General features: G+C 38.2%; 1 protein-coding gene across 1 annotated transcript in view; it reads left to right on the top strand.

Annotated features, from left to right (window-relative positions):
* LOC106880245 (dynein intermediate chain 3, ciliary) overlaps window positions 1-21,308 on the top strand; it is a 70,220-nt gene that overhangs the window by 46,074 nt on the left and 2,838 nt on the right. The window contains exons 8-14 of the mRNA XM_052967807.2: window positions 99-278; window positions 4,562-4,605; window positions 8,072-8,207; window positions 10,842-10,988; window positions 15,152-15,253; window positions 16,327-16,460; window positions 19,233-19,289. Of these exons, the coding sequence (XP_052823767.1) occupies window positions 99-278; window positions 4,562-4,605; window positions 8,072-8,207; window positions 10,842-10,988; window positions 15,152-15,253; window positions 16,327-16,460; window positions 19,233-19,289 (800 nt within the window). The remainder of the gene's footprint in view (window positions 1-98; window positions 279-4,561; window positions 4,606-8,071; window positions 8,208-10,841; window positions 10,989-15,151; window positions 15,254-16,326; window positions 16,461-19,232; window positions 19,290-21,308) is intronic.

Genomic DNA, 21,308 nt, shown 5'->3' on the forward strand with positions numbered 1-21,308 from the left:
AAATCGGTGGCCTTGTGGCAAAATTTAAAATCAATATTAACAGATCTTTAATTAATGTTATTCCTTGTTTTTGTATTGTCTTCTCTCCTAAACTGTAGCCTACTAAATTTATGGTTGGCACCGAATATGGAACTATCATTTTGTGCAACAGGAAAGCCAAATCAGATGCTGAAAAACTTGTCACTATCTACAAGGCGCATTCAGGTCCAGTCTATGCCGTTCAACGAAACCCTTTTTTCACCAAAAACTTCCTCACTGTTGGTGATTGGCAGGCACAGGTAAGATTTGCATATATGTTATGTATCTATTAATGTGTGTGTGAGTGTATATGTGTGAGTGTGTGTTCCTTTTCTTTTTTTTGGTTTTATTTTCTAGAATTTCTCACTAATAGAGCCTCTCTGCGAGATGAAACTGTGTATTCCTTTACCATTAACTTTTACACAACCTTTAGCCTTGCTCCGAGGTGAAACCGCGACTTCCCTTTTTGCTTTTGCCCTATAATTACACCTTATAAACAAATGTTCAAACAAGATTTACTTCTTATTTTTCCTTTTTTTTTTAAATTAAAGTCAACCAAATGTATATCACATTATTTTTTTTTTTTAGACATTTTGGAAACCTGCTCACTCAACCATTGCAAAATGACTTGTTTTTCCATTTTTTCTTTTTTTCCTTAAAAGTTTAAATAATTATTTTCCTCACTTACAGTCTTTGCAAAATTGTATCGACTTATCTCTTCTGTCTCTCGCAATGTCTTTCACTCTTACACTCCTTTACGGTGGGGGTGTCCTGTCTCACTATAATTTTCCTTTTGTTTGTGTTTTTCATATTGTCTCTTTTTGTTTCTATTTTCCTGCTGTTTTGTGTGTTCTTGTATCTTCATCTCTAAGTCTGTGTGTTCATGTATTTGTCTGTTTGTGTGTTCGTTTGACTGTAACTCTACGTGTTTCGTCTGTGTGTCTATGTTTTTAAGTTTCTGTACTTCTGGGTTGTCTTGTTTCTGGTCTGCATGACTCTGTCCTTTTAATTCCTTTGCTGGTACTTCCACTGGTAAATTTTCTCCGTTTCTTGTCATGGGTTGAGTTTCTTCTTCCATTCCTTTACACTTCTTCACTTCCACTGTCGTCGGTGACTTTCTTCTTTCTCTTTTCCTGGGTTTTACCTCAGCCAAATTCCTATCATATTCCGTTCTCTGCTTCTGCTTTTTTTTCCACCACTATATCTTACTGTACACTCTCTTCCACCATTTCTACTGCTGCTCTTGGGCATTTCCTTCTCAGGTGCTCTCTTTCACCACATCTGTAACATTTTGGGGGTCTCCACTCCAACATTACTTCCAGTTTTTCACCATTTGGTAATTCCACAGTTTTCGCCATTTCTTTGTAATATTCTTCAATACCATATACCCATCAATTCAATTGTTGAGTTCTGCTTACTATGCAAATCTCCAGGTTTTCACTTCCTTTCACCAGCTCTGAATTAAAAATTGCAACTATTACCCATTCTGAGTCTATCGACGATGGGATTCTTCCCACCCTGACCCTGACGATTCTTTTACCCAAACAGCTCAACATCAATGTCCATTTCTCTCCAAGTATCAGTCTGTTATCATTCATTTTCACCTCCTCTTTTGATGCAAAGGTTACTGTTATAGTCACATATTTCCTTCCTCTTGTAAAAAAAGTTATTCCTTCACCCATTCGTTCCTTCAATATTTCCTTTATCTCTTCCTGCGACGTGTGTTCTATTCTCCTATCTTCATTTGAAAATGTTCTGAATATCACTGTCCTGCTTTCCATTTTTCTTTTTTTCTTCCTCAGGCAGGGTCATTTTTATGTTTGATCCTTCTTTTTTTATCATGCCATAATATTTTGTTATCTTCTCTTCATTCCACTCCATCCTCTTCGGCTTCAGCACATGTGGCTCCAGGGTGTCTTGACCTCCAGTAGCTTCTGCGTAACTCTTCATTTTTTTCATTAGTCACTTCCACCCAACAACAGTGGCTTTGCACAAAAAATCTCGCTTCGAATTCTTCAAAAAACAAGAAAAAGGCATGGCTTGCTAGCTGTCAGTGCTTATTTGCCTTTGAAAACATATATTTCAAGTGAAATACATTCACTGATTTTGAAAATAGAAATATTGCATTTCTAAATCACTCAGAGAGATTTATATAGTATCACCATGATAATGTGATGCTATGTTGCCAACTTAGGTGAATAAGCATTGACAGCTAGCAAGCCATGCTACTCCAGACTGATGATGAGTAATGACTCTGAAACTAGTCTCTGGATGCTGGCTTTGCTGGGTAGAGGTGCTTATCTCTCCTGTTTGAAAACATAAGGACACAGAAAATGTGTCAAGGCCAACTGGAAACGGTGTTTCCCAGGGCTAAATAGCAGTCGCATTCTTCCCTTTCATGGGACTGCCATATTGAGTTGGCAACATAACATCACCTTATATATATCATCATCATCATCATCATCATCGTTTAACGTCCGCCTTCCATGCTAGCATGGGTTGGACGATTTGACTGAGGACTGGTGAAACCGGATGGCAACACCAGGCTCCAATCTAATTTGGCATAGTTTCTACAGCTGGATGCTCTTCCTAACGCTAACCACTCAGAGAGTGTAGTGGGTGCTTTTACGTGTCATCCGCACGAAAACGGTCACGCTCGAAATGGTGTCTTTTATGTGCCACCCGCATAAGAGCCAGTCCAGGGGCACTGGCAATGATCTCGCTCGAAAACCCTACAAAGGCCAGTCAGGCGGTATATATATATATATATATATATATATATATATATATATATGTCTGTACGTATTGTCGTGTCACCCGCACGAAGTCCAGTCAGGCGGTACTGACAAAGGCCGCGCTCATCTTGCTCGAGAAACCTCATGTGTCACCCGCACAATAGCCAGCCCAGGGGCACCAGCAACGATCCCGCTCGAAAAATCCCAGAACCCCACACAAGAGCCAGTTCAGCGGCACCGCCAACGATCTCGCTCGAAGAAATTTCATGTGTCACCAGCACAAGAGCCAGTCCAGGGGCACTGGCAACGATCTCGCTCGAAAAACCTCATGTGTCACCCGCACAAGAGCCAGCCCAGGGGCACCGGCAACGATCCCGCTCGGAAGATTTCATGTGTCGCCCGCACATGAGCCAGTCCAGGGGCACTGGCAACGATCCCGTCTCGCTCAAGGCATTTCATGTGTCACCCGCACAAGAGCCAGCCCAGGGGCACCGGCAATGATCCCGCCCGAAAGAGTCCATGTGTCACCCGCACAAGAGCCGGCCCAGGGGTACCGGCAACGATCTCGCTCGAAAGATTTCATGTGTCGCCCGCACATAAGCCAGTCCAGGGGCACTGGCAATGATCCCGCTCAAAACATTTCATGTGTCACCCGCACAAGAGCCAGTCCAGGGTCACTGGCAACGATCTCGCTCGAAGGATTTCATGTGTTGCCCGCACATGAGCCAGTCCAGGGGCACCGGCAACGATCCTGCTCGAAAAACCTCATGTGTCACCCGCACAAGAGCCGGCCCAGGGGCGTCGCCCACACATGAGCCAGTCCAGGGGCACTGGCAACGAACCCGCTCAAACATTTCATGTGTCACCCGCACAAGAGTCAGTCCAGGGGCACTGGCAACGATCCCGCTCGAAAGATTCATGTGTCGCCCGCACATGAGCCAGTTCAGGGGCACTGGCAACGACCCTGCTCGAAAAAATTTCATGTGTCACCCGCACATGAGCCAGTCCAGGGGCACCGGCAACGATCTCGGTCGAAAAAGCCTCATGTGTCACCCACACAAGAGCCAGTCCAGGGACCCCGGCAACGATCTCGCTCAAAAAAGCCTCATGTGTCACCCACACAAGAGCCAGTCCAGGGGCACTGGCAACGATCCCGCTCGAAAGATTTCATGTGTTGCCCACACATGAGCCAGTCCAGGGGCACTGGCAACGACCCTGCTCGAAAAAATTTCATGTGTCACCCGCACATGTATGAATGTATGTGTGTTTGTGTGTGTCTTTGTGTCTGTGTTTGTCCCCCGCTCCATCGCTTTACATCCCTGTAATTCAGTGGTTCAACAAAAGAGATTAATAGAATAAGCAATGGGCTTTCAAAAAATAAGTACTGGGGTCGATTCATTTGACAAAATTCTTCAAGGTAGTGCCCCAGCATGACTGCAGTCTAATGACTGAAACAAGATAAACAATAAGAGAGATTCTGTGCCAAGCCATTTACAATTAGTTTTTTTTTTTTCCATGTTATGTGTTTTTTCCTTTCAAATTTTTTGAACGAACTGGTCTTTGTTTTTTGTTGTTATATTAGGTGGGATGAGTATGGTGGTAGTGGTGTTTGTAGTGGTGATGAAGATGATGCTGGCAACAACGAAAATGATGATGTTGAATATTAGTGATAGTGATGATGATAATGATGATGATGATGACAATGAATCTGAGAGTAGTAAAGGCTGATGATGTAGTAAAAGATGATAATGGTTAATAATGATGATTGCTCTAAAATGTCAAATGTTTTGTTTATTTGTCTTTTCCAGATTTGGTCTGAAGAAAGCAGAGATTCTTTCATCATGAGAACTAAGTAAATATTTAACTTCATTGCTAACCAATTGTAGTTCAGGTGTTAGTCAGTCCTGGTCATATCTGCCATGATAAAGTTTCACAATCATTAGGTCCCCTTCTCTTTTATCTTCTTCTTTAACCATTTCTGCTCCTCTTCAACATAATTTTGTAACCCCACCCCTGAAATCCAATTATGGTAGCCACATATCTTCCTCTTGTTACCCTTTATAAAATCTCTTAAGTTTATCCCTATGTAGTTTTTTCAGAACAACAGAATTCTGTTCTCCCTCAATTTACTGCCCATCATCTTATAACATCAACAATAAAACTCTCCTGTTGATTGTTATAAAATTAATGGACAGAAAATCCCCTGGTTAAGCCTTGATTCTTAGTTATTTGTACAGGAATTTCATGTTTTACAGCTCTTGTCAACCTGTTCAAATGAATGCTAAGATTGGTTGGCAATTGCACATACAACATTGTAGCTAACAACGAAGAGATGCCTGAAACTACACCCCCATACTGTGCTTGAATGTGGTGCATGAATTATACACAGATTGCTTGAATGTATTCTTCCAGGATCACTGTGAAATTCAATGTAGTGACTGAAGAACATGCAGGAGTAAAGAAAGCAGTTTGGGGATGTACCAAACTACTTCTCATACACAAAGCTGTTCTTAAGGAAGAAAACAACGCTACTGAAATCTGTCCATTTTATGGCTAAAAGCTGTTTGTATCTGTCCTTCATTCATGGATAATAGAGTTACTATGCTTTGCCAAGCTTCCTACTACTATAGTTAATGCCATTAATAGACTGACAACAATGTGGTTCACAGCACTACTGATAAGAATTGCCATTACCACTATTGTCACTAGCAAAATTAGGCTATCAACTGGAATATCTCAGAGTAACAATTTATCTGTAATACTTTTTTGTTCTAGCAGTGAATCCCTTGTCAGCTCTGTTATGAAAATACAATGGTTACATGAGAGAAGCTGCAGATGAATTCAAGATTAATTTCACCCATATCTTTCTTGTTGATGAACTTAAACTTGCTTAAGTAATATTCATGACACCAAGAGATAATTAGAAGTGGTCACAATATATTCTTGGAGGAACATAGGAATGGAGTTTGGTCAGGATAAGTGTTCATATTTGGTAGTCAAATGAGGAATATGGACATGAATGGTTTGTCTATCTCCCCTATCACTAGTGGTGAATATTACAGATAACTTCATAATTTATGAGAATATTGCTTATGTTGGGGCTATTCCTTTGTCAGTCTAGTAAAACTAGACTGACAAAGGAATACTTCAGCAAACTGACAAAGGAATACTTCAGTGGAGGTCAGAACAGTCTGCATTCAATTGAACCACACCTTACAATGCTTTTACAGCACCTGCACTCACATTAACATTTGGGATACTAGACCAGACACATAAAGAAATCTGCAGCTTGGACACCAAGACTAGCATGATACAATGACTGATTGGTAACTTCCACATCAACAGTAATACTGACAAGATCTATGTTAAATGGAAGGATGGAAGCAGAGGAATAAGAACCATTCAGACAGCTTTTAAGTGCTGCATTGTATCACTTAGAAAAGACTTACTGAACAGTAGGTGTTTGGCATGTTTGAAGGTCTTAAGTTATCTTTATCTTTTATCTTTTATCTTTTACCTGTTTCAGTCACCAAACTGTGGCCATGCTGGTGCACCACCTTGAGGAGTTTTAGTTGAATGAATTGACTCCAGGCCTTATTTTTAAGCTTGGTTCTTATTCTATCAGTCTCTTTTGCTGAACCACCAAATTGCAGGAATGTAAACACACCAATACCAGTTGTCAAGTGGTGATGGAGTGGGGATAAACACAGACACACACACAAAGATATATATATATATATATATATATATATATATATATATATATATATATATATATATATATATATATATATATAATGAACTATTATAGTTCTTAAATTTGACAGAAATGGGGAGGCTGATTCACTGGTGTAAAGGTAACACACTTAGTCGCATTAACAAAGGGATGTAGGTTTGACCCCCCCCACGCGGGTAGGAAAGCCTTCTTTTTTTCTGTTGAGGGATTATATGCCCTTTTATTAGACTATTTTCCTTAGTCATTGCATGATGATTGTCATAAGCTTAAAGCTTATATAAAAATAGCATTATTATTATTTACAAGACTGTAAAATCGGCGCCATATAAAAAACCATTTCCACTGAAAGCATATAGAAGATTTGTTTACATAAAAACAAACATGAACTATTATAGCTCTTAAATTTTACAGAAATGGGGAAGCTGATTCGCTGGTGTAAAGGTAACACAGTCACATTAACAAAGGGATGTGGGTTCGACTCCCACGCTGGTAGGAAAGGCTTCTTTTTTTCTGTCGTGGGCTTATATGCTCCTTTATTAGACTATTTTCCTTAGTCATTGCATGGTGATCACCATAACCTTTAGGCTTATATAAAAATATCACATACATATATATACATATACAATGAGCTTCTTTCAATTTCCATTTACCAAATACACTCACAAGGTATTGGTCAGCCTGAGGCTAACAGAAGACAGTTGCTCAAAGTGTCACACAGTAGGACTGAACCTGGAACCTTGTGGTTGGGAAGCAAGCTTCTTACCACACAGGCTATCCTTATTTTCAGTTTTATGACCACCATTCCTAGGTGGACTGGAAAATTAGGTGGATATGAAGTCTTCAAGTCATTTCCAGATGATTAAACAAATTTCGTGGCTCATTTTACTCTTTCAGCTTTTAAATGGTTATGTGTTGTAATTCTTTTACTTTTATCCTTTTACTTGTTTCAGTCATTGGACTGTTGCCATGACGGGGTACCAGCTCAAAGAATTTCAATTCAGTGAATTGACCCTTGTACTCTTTTCATTTTCTTTATCCTGGTACTTATTCTATTGGTCTCTTTTGCTGAACTGCTACATTACAGGGAAATAAACACACCGACACTGGTTGTCTAGCAGTGGTGGAAGACAAACACAGACACACACCATAAGGCTTTGGTCAGCCTGAGGCTATAGTAGAAGAAGAAACCAAGGTGCCACACAGTGGGACTAAACCTGGATCAATGTGATTGGGAAATAAACTTCTTACTCCTGCACCCATATGCACAATATGCACAATGCATCAAAAGCTATTCTTGCAATGATAAGAAACTACCTACTGATGCACATTTTATTAATACACAATGGCATAGAAATGAACTGTACAGGAGAAACAGCCTAACTGCCTGTGATTAAAAAGGGTGGATTTTGTTGGTTTTGTTTTGAAGATATCTACATAAAGTCTCATACATTTAAAAATTTTAGCAATGGTAACCCCACTCCTGAAAAAAAGATGACATTTTTATTGCATCAGTTTCTTCAGAATCATTTCAGTTGACCATCCCATCGTTCTTCATGTCATTCTCCATTGCTTCTTATTTTAGGCAACATTCCTGTTATTTGAGTGATGGTTCCTGGAGTCCAGTCCGACCAGCTGTATTCTTCACCACAAAAGTGGATGGGACACTTGACATCTGGGATTATCTTTATAAACAAAATGAGCCATCTTTAACTATTCAGGTCATCAGTTCTTTATTTTCATTTTGTTTTAAAAGTAATGTATTCTGTTTATGTAGGTGTAGATTGGACAAAATAGCTAAGCAATTCATTTTGCAACTATGATGTCCTAAGATCAATTCTTGAGTGTAGCATCTTGGGCAACAGTCATTTCCTAAAGCTTCCAATTGACCTTTACTTCGTGCATGAAATTTGGTCGACAGTATCTGTATAGGAGTCTGTAGCTCAAAAAATACAGCTTCATCACACTGCCACACTAATTCTAAGAATTATGTCTGGGGTATACTTGTCTCTGAAATGCTCAGCTAGTTCCACGTTCATTCAGTTGGTTAAACAATTGAACCCTCTCACTGAATGACGGAGATCCACCATTCTGTTTATAACATGTATGTTAAGTTTAGCTGGAGAAGGAAGGGCAGTGCCCATGACATTTTGCAACCTGTCCCGATTGGTGAAATTAATATGGTGGATGTCTAGTCTACCATATCGGTAGCTGAGCATCTGTAGATATTAATCTGAAGATAAGGAAAAAAAAAAAAAGAATAGCAGAAGAGGAACCTGGCTGTCTGGTCTCAGTGCCTGCAACATAGTAAATTCTACTAAATACTCAAGCACCAAAGAAAGTTTTAAACTGGATGATGTGTTAGGATTTTCAGAAGTAACTTTTCATATAGTTGTTGCTTTTTAACCTCAGATCAATCTTGAAAGATTAGACCTACGGTCAAAGGCATTCTAGCTATGACCATCCTGTCTTTATTCTTTATTCTTTTTTTTTCACATATTACGGATTATATTGTCTAATGTATCCTCCTTTATTTAATACTGCCTCTACCACATCCCTTGACCTGTCATTTCTTGTAGGTCAAGGGACAAGGTGGAGGCTTCCATGTTGGCTTGCCTGTCACATAGCAATTTGAATGAAGGCAATGAGAAGTGGAATATTGATAAAGTAGGCTGACTCAAATGATAAGAGAGAAATGAGTGCAGTTAAGTTGATCCACTTCTGGCACTTATGGATATAAATGCTGTTTGATTGAGATAGTGTCACTCCTGGCTTGAAATATCTTCTTTATAACCTAACTTAAATGAAATTTTTTTGTTTTCATCATCCTAATCATTTAGAATTTGTTTTCCATGCTGGCATGGGTTAGACAGTTTGACTGGAACTCGTAAACAGAAGAGCTGCACCTAGCCTGGATCTGGCTGGTTCGGATATAAAAACTGGTAGAAAACTTTGCCAGATATGGCCAGTATTAATGTAAAATACTGGTATGACATTTAGGCTGGATTTGGTCAGTTTAAATGTAAAAACTTGTAGAACGTTTGAGCCGGATACAGCCTGTTTAGATGTAAAAACTAGTGGAATATTTAGGCCATATATGGCCAGTTCAAATGTAAAAACTGGTAGAATATCTGGGCTGGATACGACCATTTTAAATGTAAAAACTGGTAGAATATTTGCATTGAATTTGGCCCAGGAGAAAGAGAGAAAGGGATAAAGAAAGAAATTATACTTAGACCAAGACAGCCTGAAATGTTGCTTGTAACAGTGTATTTTGCTAAAGATTTCCACAGCCTTTCCTACAAAATCTTCATCTTTCTCTATTTCATCTTGAAGGGCAAAAAACTGAAATATTTGATATTTTCCATACCTCATGGCAAATAAACTTACTGGTATTCTGCAGACATTCTTCGAGAATGGAATATGGTTACTATGTTTACTGCTTCACCACTTTAAGCCAACTAATAGATGATGAGACAATGAAGATGCTTCAGAGTGGTTGCATGAATTGCTAGAAAAAGCAACTAAATCTCTTCCACAAATTACACTCTTTCAACTAAGATTACACTGGATAATGTAGCATTAGATACATGATGTCTGAATATAAGATGGGATAGTCATACTTGGAATGCATTTGATCATAGATCTACTGAATCAAGGCTGATCCAGACTTGAAAAAAAACCCAACAAATACAACAACAATAATCATTAAAACTTCCCTTGATACTCATTTGAAAAGATCAGAGAAGGACTATATTCTTAAACATGATTGAAACCAGTAAAATTCATACATGTTGTTCTCATTTAACCCCAGTTCAGTGCTGATCAAGCAGGTCAAAGATCAAAGGTGTCCCAGCTATGACCATTTCATATATTTGTACTGTGACATAGTTTACCTTGTACTACATTATTTACTGTGAAGGCATGTGGCTTAGTAGGGGTATGATTGTAAGGTCATGAGTTCAATTCCCTGTGATATGTTGTGTCCTTGGGCAAGACACTTTATGTCACATTCCTGCAGTCCACTCAGCTGGCAAAAATGAGTAGAACTTGTATTTCAAAGGGCCAGGATTGTCACTTTCTGTGTCACTCTGAATCCCCCTGAGAACTACATTAAGGATACATGTGTCTGTGGAGTGCTCAGCCACTTGCACGTTAATTTCACAAGTCGGTTGTTCCATTGATTGGATCAACTGGAGCCCTCGTCGTAATCAGCGGAGTGCCACACTATCCACTGTAGCCTTTATTTAAAATGGTAGGCTATGATTTGAGGGAGATTTAACTGCTAGTTCTAGCATAGAAACTCCATTCTTTGCTCATATTTTTTCATGTCTGTTTCTTCTGTTTGATTTTAGGTGTGTGATGAACCGATACATTGCCTTAAGGTTCAAGAACACGGACGTCTGGTGGCTTGCGGTTCCAGTTTTGGTACAACTACACTATTGGAGCTATCAAACAGATTTTACACAATGCAGAAGAATGAGAAGAACATCATTACTGAAGTAAGCATTTATGTTTTTAGAGAACTTCCTAACTACACCTTGTGGAATTTGTGTCACTTTCCCACAATACTTCATATCAATAATCGTTCGGTTTATAAGTAATGACTAACATTTAACAAAAACAAGAAATAAAAAAAGGGACAATATAATGGATTAAGGGAAATAACTGAGTGAAAGTTTGCAATTGTTTCCTCTTGATTTGTTATTTTGGGGTTGGGCTGCGGTCTTGTTTGACATTATTTAATTACAAAGACTAATATGAAAAATATTTGTCTCTCTTTTTCTCTCTCTCTCCCTGTTTGTCTATCTGTCTGCCTGCCTGTCTGTCTGCCTGTTTGTCTGTCTCTCTCGTTGTCTCTCCCTCTCTCTCTCAGCCTCTCTTATTGCACACACACACACACACACACTTCATTCAGGATATATATATATATATATATATATATATATATATATATATATATATATACAACAAATAATAAATGAGTATATGCATGCATATATACGTACAGGTATGTGCATACCTACGTCTACCTGTATATATAGGTGCATATCTGGGTACAGGACACTGCAAACAAAACGTAGACAAAAAAAAAATAATAATAACCAGAGTACAGAAAACACACAGGCCACATAGAGAACAGTTTCCTTCATCAGCTACCCCCATTCTAACACAGGCGTTTCGAAGAGTAGGGCAGAACGCATTGTTAAAATGGCTCTTCCCACGGACCGCAAATTAAATTTGTACCATGGAGGAATGTAGTGGCGAACAGAAAACAAGACAGGAAAACAAACGGAAAAGAAAACAAGACAGGAAAACAAACGGAAAAGAAAACAAGACAGGAAAACAAATGGAAAAGGCTATACAGCCAGATGTGAAAAATTGTGTGTATATGAACCCTATGAAGCAATGAACTGAAAGCGGGACGAAGTAAGTTCGCGTGTTTGCTCGGCGATAGCCAAGGAAGAAAAGAATTAGTAACCGGACACATGTGACCAGCGAGAGATAAGGAAGAGAGAGAGTGGTAAAGGGAGAAACAAGGCGAGGAAGTAGCAAAACAGGTGAGCAACAAGTGAAAGAGAGGAAGAGAGAAATATAGTAGTAACAGAAGGAAGAACAAGAGGGGAAAGATATATATATATATATATATATATATATATATATATACCAGAGTAAGCACATAAATGTGCAACAAGGTGGAAAAAAGAGTACTCAAATACCAGAGGTAGAGTAATATGCTTTATTTAAAAGCAGCAGAAATATAACAAAAAACTGTTACTCAGAGTTTCATGTTCCCGTTCATCGAACGGGAACATGAAACTCCGAGTAACAGTCTTTTGTTTATTTCTTCTGCTTTTAAATAAAGTATATATATATATATATATATATATATATATATATATATATAGCGCTGACATGATGTTGAATGCACTTTTGCTGAAGTACAAGAAACTCAAGTCAAGAAGCTGAACAGACACAATAATAAAAAAAAACCCATTTCTACCTACATAGTTTAATGACCAATTCACCAATTTGGCTGAAGACAGATACCTTGTTCTTTAACCAAGCCCTTATCAACTTTTTCAAGTTTCACTTGAAATGGAATGTGAGGGTAGACAGGGAGGTGCTGCCTCCCAGCAATTTTGCTAAAGGTGGGTGAATGTTGCAAGAATGGTCTGAGTGAATGAGCCTACTCTAAGCATGTGCTTCTGGATTGAAGGAGGATGATGTGGGGAGCACACTTGATCATGGTTTTGTGGGATCTCCACAAGCAGCCCGAGGAGCTTTGCCTCTTTAGAGGAATTACTCTTTGTTATGATTTTATGTTATTACTGTGTTTTTACTTCTTACACACCTTTTATGTAACTCCACATTGTATTATCCTGTACCATCCCCAATGTTTTCGCAAACCTTTCGTGGTTAATAAAGAAAACATAAATAATAATAATAATAATAATAATAATAATAATAATTATAATATTATTAATCTTGGTATAAAAGATGGGCTACAGCAAATATTCTGCTCAATACTAGATTTGTTTGTCAGTTGCTTGACCTTGTCCAGTTGAACATGTCCCTTAGGGGCTGACGGTATGTGTATCTCTGATTACAAGCAGAAATAGTGGGGAAGCATCATGTCCGTGTGTTGAGAGGAATTCTTTGGGGTTCGAATAATTTATCTCTGGAAACATGGATATTTCATTTATCATTCTTAAACAAACCTTATTCATGGACTTTTTGATTTGGTTGGGTTACTCAACCTGAAGAAAATTCTAACTGAGCTCCACCTGCGAGGTCATGTGCTGTTTATTTTGATATGAGATCACCAAGTTATGCACCTATGGTTATGATGCATGTGCTTTGTGTACCCTTATCAGATGGGTAGTCATGATGGGTATACTAGGCTTCATATATTTGTATCCCAGTGTCACTTTGATGGCATGCGCTGCTCTCTCACTCAATAATAATAATAACTCTTTCTACTATAGGCACAAGGCCTGAAATTTTGGGGGAAGCGGGGTGCAAGTCAATTACATTGACCCCAGTGCATGACTGGTACTTATTTCATTGATCCTGAAAAGATGAAAGGCAAAGTTGACCTCGGCAGAATTTCAATTCAGAATGCAAAGATGGACATAACACCACTAAGCATTTTGCATGGCGTGCTAACGATTTTGCCAGCTTGCCACCTTCTCAATACTACTACTACTACTACTACTACCACTACTACTACTGCTGCTGCTGCTGCTTCTACTACTACTACTACTACTACTACTACTACTACTACTAATAATAATAATAATTCTTTTTGTTGTTGTTGTTGTTGTCATTGTCGTCATTATTATGCATGTGTGTGTGTTTTGTTCTGGAAAAATAAATAAAAACATGCATTCCCCTTCCTATCAAAATCAAAAACAAAAACAAAAAAGAAAACCAACAACAAATAAGCAAAAACTTAATCAAAATAACAGCAGCTTCAACAGAACAGCTTAATGTATGGAAGTGGTGGTGATGGCAGTGGTGTGAGAGTTATTGAAAAGGTTTATGATGGAAATATTTAAAAAATATTGACTCTCAAAATTAGTTGACTGACAGCTTGCAAAAACAACAGTGAGATTTTTTTTTATATACCAAACAACTTAATGTAAATTTAAACACCCACTCAATAAATTAAGAAGATTCACTTATTTTGTCAATTGTAAAATATTCAAGTGGAATGTATACACAGGCTGCTATCAAGATGTTCTAACTTGTACACTATTTAAGGTTCAAACTATTTGTCTGCTTAGATAAGCAACATATTTTTAGGGACAGGGGAAATAGTAATTGCAAAATTTGTATACAACTTGTGGAAATTGCATATATATATAGGCGTAGGAGTGGCTGTGTGGTAAGTAGCTTGCTTACCAACCACATGGTTCTGGGTTCAGTCCCACTGGGTGGTACCTTGGGCAAGTGTCTTCTACTATAGCTGCAGGCTGACCAAAGCCTTGTGAATGGATTTGGTAGACGGAAACTGAAAGAAGCCTGTCGTATATATGTGTATATATATATATATATATATATATATATATGTGTGTGTGTATATGTTTGTCACCCTCTCCACACCATTGATATTATCCAAGGAAAAGGCAAAGGCTGATACAGCTTGGTACCAGTGACATCACAACTCGTTTCTACTGCTGAGTGAACTGGGAGTAGTGTGAAATAAAGTGTCTTGCTCAAGAACACAACATACAGCCTGGTCCAGGAATTGAACTCACAACCTCATGTTTGTAAGCTCGACGCTCTAACCACTGAGCCACTAACCATGCATATATATATATATATATATATATATATATATATATATATATATATATATATATATATATATATATATATATATATATATATATATATATATATATATATATATATATATATATATATATATATATATATATATATATATATATATATATATATATATATATATATATATATATATATATATATGTATATATATATATATGTATATATATATATATATATATATATATATATATATATATATATATATATATATATATATATATGTAGGTATTTGTGTGTGTGTGTGTGTTCACATATTACCAGATTACATATATTCACTCATCTTTCATTCTTTCCTGTTTGTTGGCAGATTTTTGAACGAGAAACAAAACGAGAGAAGGTTCTGGAAGCACGTCTCAGGGAGCATAAACTGAGAGTGAAACTGACTAAGATGTCAATACGTCAACCACCCGTGAGTATCATTTTACTGCAGTACTGTTGTGCTGTAGGTGAATCAGTAGTAGTGTAGGTGAGTCACCTTATGGTGCCTCAGTTCTTGGGTTCAAATCCTTTTAAAGGTACGTCCAGTTATGTCCATTATGTCTGTTATGTCCATAGGCAAAGCTTCAAAAGTAGACACATCTAACATATTTTCCTTAAACAAGACATGCCACTCTCCTTGCTCAGTAAGATAACTATGCGCTGCAGTTACTTGAATGTTCTTAAGCAAGTCTCACACCGCCTTATTGGCTTAACATAGAAGGCACAACTGATATGTTACACTAGATGAGTAGATCTGAGTCTCAAATTTTGGCACACGAGGCCAGCAAGTTCAGGGGAGGGAGTCACTCGATTACATCAACCCCAGTACACAGCTGATACTTATTTCATCAACCCTGAAAGGATGAAAGGCAAAGTTGACCTTGGCGGAATTTGAACTCAGAACGTAAGGATGGACAGAAAGCTTTTAGCCTGGCGTGGTAATGATTCTGCCAGCTTGCTGCCTTACAGATGAATAGATATTAACTTTTTCCAAGGTCGACTTTGCCTTTCATCCTTTTGGGGTCGATAAATTAAGTACCAGTTACGCACTGGGGTCGATGTAATCGACTTAATCCCTTTGTCTGTCCTTGTTTGTCTCTTCTATGTTTAGCCCCTTGTGGGCAATAAAGAAATAAGATATTAACTTGGGTGGGAGACATTATTATCTCTCTCAAGGAAGGGGTGCACATGCAATAAATATGAAAGGGGCTCTGTGGAGGATTCTGGGTTTTTACAGGTGGATTGGGGTTGTGATTTTTCTGAGAAATAATACTGAATCCTAAGTACAAATTAAGAGAAAAAAACATTGTCAGGATTAAAATATTTCTTTCTAATTTGAGCACAAGGCCAGCAACGTTTTGAGAGGTGGGGAAGTCTTTCTTACCTTCTTTTTCATTCTTTCTTTATTTCATTCTTTCTTTTTCCTTCCGGTATTCCTTCTTTCCTTTTTGTTTGTTTGTTTGTTTTTATATATATTTCTGTAATATCCTTTTTTTCCTAAAGAATGAAGAAAATCAAAAACCTCCAAGTGCTAAAAAGGTGAAGGAAGCCACTTCAGAATTCTGGGATAATGTTAACAAAGGAAAGAAACCAAGCGCTTCTTCGCCCCAGTCTGGCAAAAAGGATCCATCTACGACGTAAGTGTTTAACCATCTCATCATCATCATTGATGTCGTCATTGTTATTTCTTTACTACCCACAGGGGGCTACACACAGAGGGGACAAACAAGGACAGACAAACGGATTAAGTCGATTACATCGACCCCAGTGCGTAACTGGTACTTATTTAATCGACCTCGAAAGGATGAAAGGCAAAGTCGACCTCGGCGGAATTTGAACTCAGAACGTAGCGGCAGACGAAATGCCGCTAAGCATTTCGCCCGGCGCGCTAACGTTTCTACCAGCTCGCCGCCTTGATGTCGTCATTGTTGTCATCATGATCATCATTGTCATTATCATCATCATTCTTGTCATTGGCATCATCATAATCACTACCATCATCATCATCATCATATGTCTAATTATGCCTCCTGGACACTGGACTGTCACAAAAGAAATGAGACCACCGTCACCATCAACACCACCAAACCCATACACATACATAATGGGCTTCCACATAGTTTTTTTTTTTATCAAATCCACTTGCAATGTATTGGTCAACCCTGAGCTATAGTAGAAGATTCACGCCCAAAGTGCCATGCGATGGGACTGAACCTGAAACCACATGGTTGTGTGGCAAACTTCTTAACCACACTTATTGTGTATTCTTGAAAGAGAGAAGACTGTGATTGGAGGATGTTTTCAAGGTTTTCATTTCAAACAATGTATTCAGACTTTAATATTGCATCTTCCATTAACCTTTAAGCATTCAGATTGTTCTGTCAAATGTAATGCTTATTTATTCACAATGTTTTGAATTAAGCATACACCATCTTGTAGCTTTGAGATTTCAGTGATATGATTATATGTTATTAGAATGACATTGTAGGGTAGATGTAAGAGACCAGATCAGGCCATTTTTAACATGAACCAGGTAGAATATTTGGGCCTAATATGGCTGGCTTAAATGCTAAAGGGTTATGGTGGTGAGCTGGCAGAATTGTTAGTATGGGGGGAAGAATGCTTAGCAGCATTTCTTCCGGCTCTTTATGTTCTGGGTTCAAATTCTGCTGAGTTTGACTTCACCTTTCATCCTTTCAGGGTCAATAAAATAAGTACCAGTTGTACACTGGGGCCGATGAATTCAACTCAACACTTTCCCAGAATCACTGGGTTATAAAAATTATTTTATTATAAAATTAAACCATCAATTTAAGTCACCGTTATACTTATGTTACTATAGTTAATTTATAGGCGCAGGAGTGGCTGTATGGTAAGTAGCTTGCTTACCAACCACATGGTTCTGGGTTCAGTCCCACTGTGTGGCACCTTGGGCAAGTGTCTTCTACTATAGCCTCGGGCTGACCAAAGCCTTGTGAGTGGATTTGGTAGACGGAAACTGAAAGAAGCCCGTTGTATATATGTATATATATATATTTGTGTGTATATGTTTGTGTGCCTGTGTTTGTCCCCCCAACTTCGCTTGATAACCGAGGCTGGTGTGTTTACATCCCCGTAACTTAGCGGTTTGGCAAAAAGAAACCGATAGAATAAGTACTAGGCTTACAAAGAATAAGTCCTGGGGTCGATTTGCTCGACTAAAAAGGCGATGCCCCAGCATGGCCGCAGTCAAATGACTGAAACAAGTAAAAGAGTAAAAGAGTAAAAGAGTAAAGAGTAAAAGAGTAAAGAGTAAAAGAGTATAACTTGACCCTTTCAGGGTCAATAAAATAAGTACCAGTTGAGCACTGGAGTTGATGAATTCAACTCAACACTTTCCCAGAATCACTGAGTTATAAAAATTATATTATTATAAAATTAAACCATCAATTTAAGTCACCATCATACTTATGTTACTATAGTTAATTTATCATAACTTGCTACTGAGCCATCTCTAATCCGACAGATTATTTATTTATATTCACAATAATTGTTCAAGATTATAAGGCATTGAGCTGACAGCATCATTAACATGCCAGGCAAAATGCTTTGTGCCTTTACATTCATGTCCAAATTCCATCAGGGTCAACTTTGCCTGTCATTCTTTTAGGGTCGATAAAATAAGTACCAGCTGAGCACTGGGGTCGATGTAATCGACTCAACACCTCCCACTGAAATCGTTGGCCCTAAGCCAGAATTGAAAACAAAGATTGCATCCTTAATGATATACCACTGAATATCAGCGGGCAGTTTGTCTTCTCCCATATCTCCGTATGGGATATCTTTAACAGTATATGGGATATCTGTAATAGTATTGTCTAACTATGAAATTTATTCATCTGTAATGAACGTTTCTTGTCAAATTGCTCCATCCTTATATATTAATAGTACTGTGTCTGTCTCTATCCATGCATCTATCCATCCATGTGTTCATCATTTATCTGTCCATCTGCCTGTTTGTATGCCTCTCTGTTTATCTATCTATCTCTTTGTCTATCTATCTATCTATCTATCTATCTACCACCTGTCTATCTGTCTATCTATCTATCTATCTATCTATCTATCTATCTATCTGTCTGTCTATCTTTCTATCTACTGCCTGTCTGTCTGCCTATCTGTCTATGTATCTCTCTCTCTCTCACACAGTCTGTATTATTGCTTAGGAAGGACTCAGTAATCTCACTCACTTTCTTCTCATTCTGCATTATTCATTCCTTTAGTGACCATTATTTACTAGTTCTTACTTATCCATTACTATGGTAACATTTTTGTTATATTTATATCTTGTAGGTGAGCTTGTTAGACAGCATCATTACTTTATGCCTTAAATAGCTCCACAACTTATTATTATCTGCTTTCTATTCTTAAAGGGAAGATGACAAGGAAAAGGAAGCATCTAAAAGTGAAGCAGGAGCTGAAGATATAAAGTAAGTTTCTGTTTGTATTGCAGTTATGATTGATTTTAATATGATTACAGCTGAGTGACTGATCTATATATATATATATATATATATATATATATATATATATATATATATATATATATATATATATATTGATAGGAAGGACAACAAAAGAAAGAGACCTTGATATTATGTAAATAGAGGAATTTATCTGTAAAAATATGTGACACTTATTCGGTAGCCATGGTTGGTCAGAAAGTTATCAGTTGGTTTCACATTTTTTATTGCTCTTACCACATAACCTCTTTAGTAATGGAGGTAAAAATACAGTCTTAATAAGCTTGATGGTGAGAAAAGACCTCTGAAATGAAATTCTTCTTGGTGAAAACCCTTTCTGGGAAAGACAAAGTTATCTTCCTTTGAATGGTTCCAGTTGTGTCTGAAAAGCGACAATTTATGTACGGTTTCAGTTCACTAGTCAGCAGGCAGGGAGGCCCGCATTTCTAACATAAATTTTTTATCATGAGGGCACTGACTAGACATTTCACTTTTTGAATTCAAAAACTGGATCAATAAAACATTTTAGGATACTTACCCTCTTGGCCTTGCAAAGTTTGCATCAGCAATTCCCATTGAAGTATAGTCCTGGCTGTTGCAGGAGCTTCCATTTAATTCTGTATGGCATTCCTTCTTTTAAACACCATATGCAGTTGGCAAAGATGTAACCTTCCACCTCTCTGGGATTCTAAAAGAGGACCTATGGTTATTCAGTTGCAGTTTAAAATGGCTCTCCATTGCTCCAGCTGTGTATTTCTGTGTATGTGTCCTTAAATTGTTGGTGCTGCTGCTGTCATTGCTGCTGTTACAGCCATACACCACCTTTGCTTCATAGAGCACAGCCATGGAGTTGCACTGACCACCTACAGGGCACTCACTGTTAACCCTATACGAGCTTCTTGCCTCTAAGCTGGGTTTAGGGGCAGTCACTAAAATCTTTTTTACGCTAGACTCACAGCTGCATGAAACCCTTAATTTGTGTCTATCAAATAACCGTCTGTACCTGTGGGATTAAGCAAGTTTTGACAACTAATTATATACATATATTATAAACATAATAAATAATAGATGTTTAAATTTGCAACAATTGTTTCACTAGAAATCTTTATTTAATGTAGTCATAATAGATTACATCATCATCATCATTGTTTAACGTCCATTTTCCATGCTGGCATGGGTTGGACAGTTTGACTGAGGTCTGGAGAGCCAGCAGCTGCACCAGGCTCCAATCTGATCTGGCAATGTTTCTACAGTTGGATGCCCTTCCTGACACCAACCACTCCGAGAGTGTAGTGGGTGTTTTTTACGAGCCACTGGCACAGGAGCCAGTCAAGTGGGCCTGGCATCGATCACATTTGGATGGTGCTTTTTACGTGCCACCAGCACAAGAGCCAGTCAGTGGGTACTGGCATTTGCCACAGTCAGCTGGTGCTTTTTATGTGCTACTGGCATGGGAGCCAGTCAGTCAGACCTGGAATTGACCATGTTTGGATGGTGGTTTTTATGTGCCACCAGCACGGGAACCAGTCAGAGGGCACTGGCCACAGCTACGATATTGGTTTTACTTGACTCAACAGGTCTTCTTGGGCATATCATATCACTTGACGCATCAGAGGTATTCTTAACAGGGCCAATTATACTTCAGTGAAGAACTGGCAGAATTGTTAGAATCCTGGGTAGAATGCTTAGCAGAATTTTATCTATCTTTACATTCTGAGTTCAAATTCCGCTGAGGTTGATTTGCCGGTCATCTTTTCAAAGTTGATAAATAAGTGCTAGTTACTCACTGGAGTTACTGTAACTGGCTAGTCTCTACCCCAAATTTCAAGTCTTGTGCCTATAGCTGAAAGGATTATTTATTATACTTGTGCCAAACCAAGAGTTCCCCTATTGTTGGTAAATAACTGGAATCGAGAATTACTACACAGCAGCATCCAGTTTGTATAATTGGTGTCTATGTTGATGGACTATTTTGCTGTTTGCTCT

This window comes from Octopus bimaculoides, chromosome 5 (assembly GCF_046866305.1).
Source record: "Octopus bimaculoides isolate indiv1 chromosome 5, ASM4686630v1, whole genome shotgun sequence".
Classification (NCBI taxonomy): domain Eukaryota; kingdom Metazoa; phylum Mollusca; class Cephalopoda; order Octopoda; family Octopodidae; genus Octopus; species Octopus bimaculoides.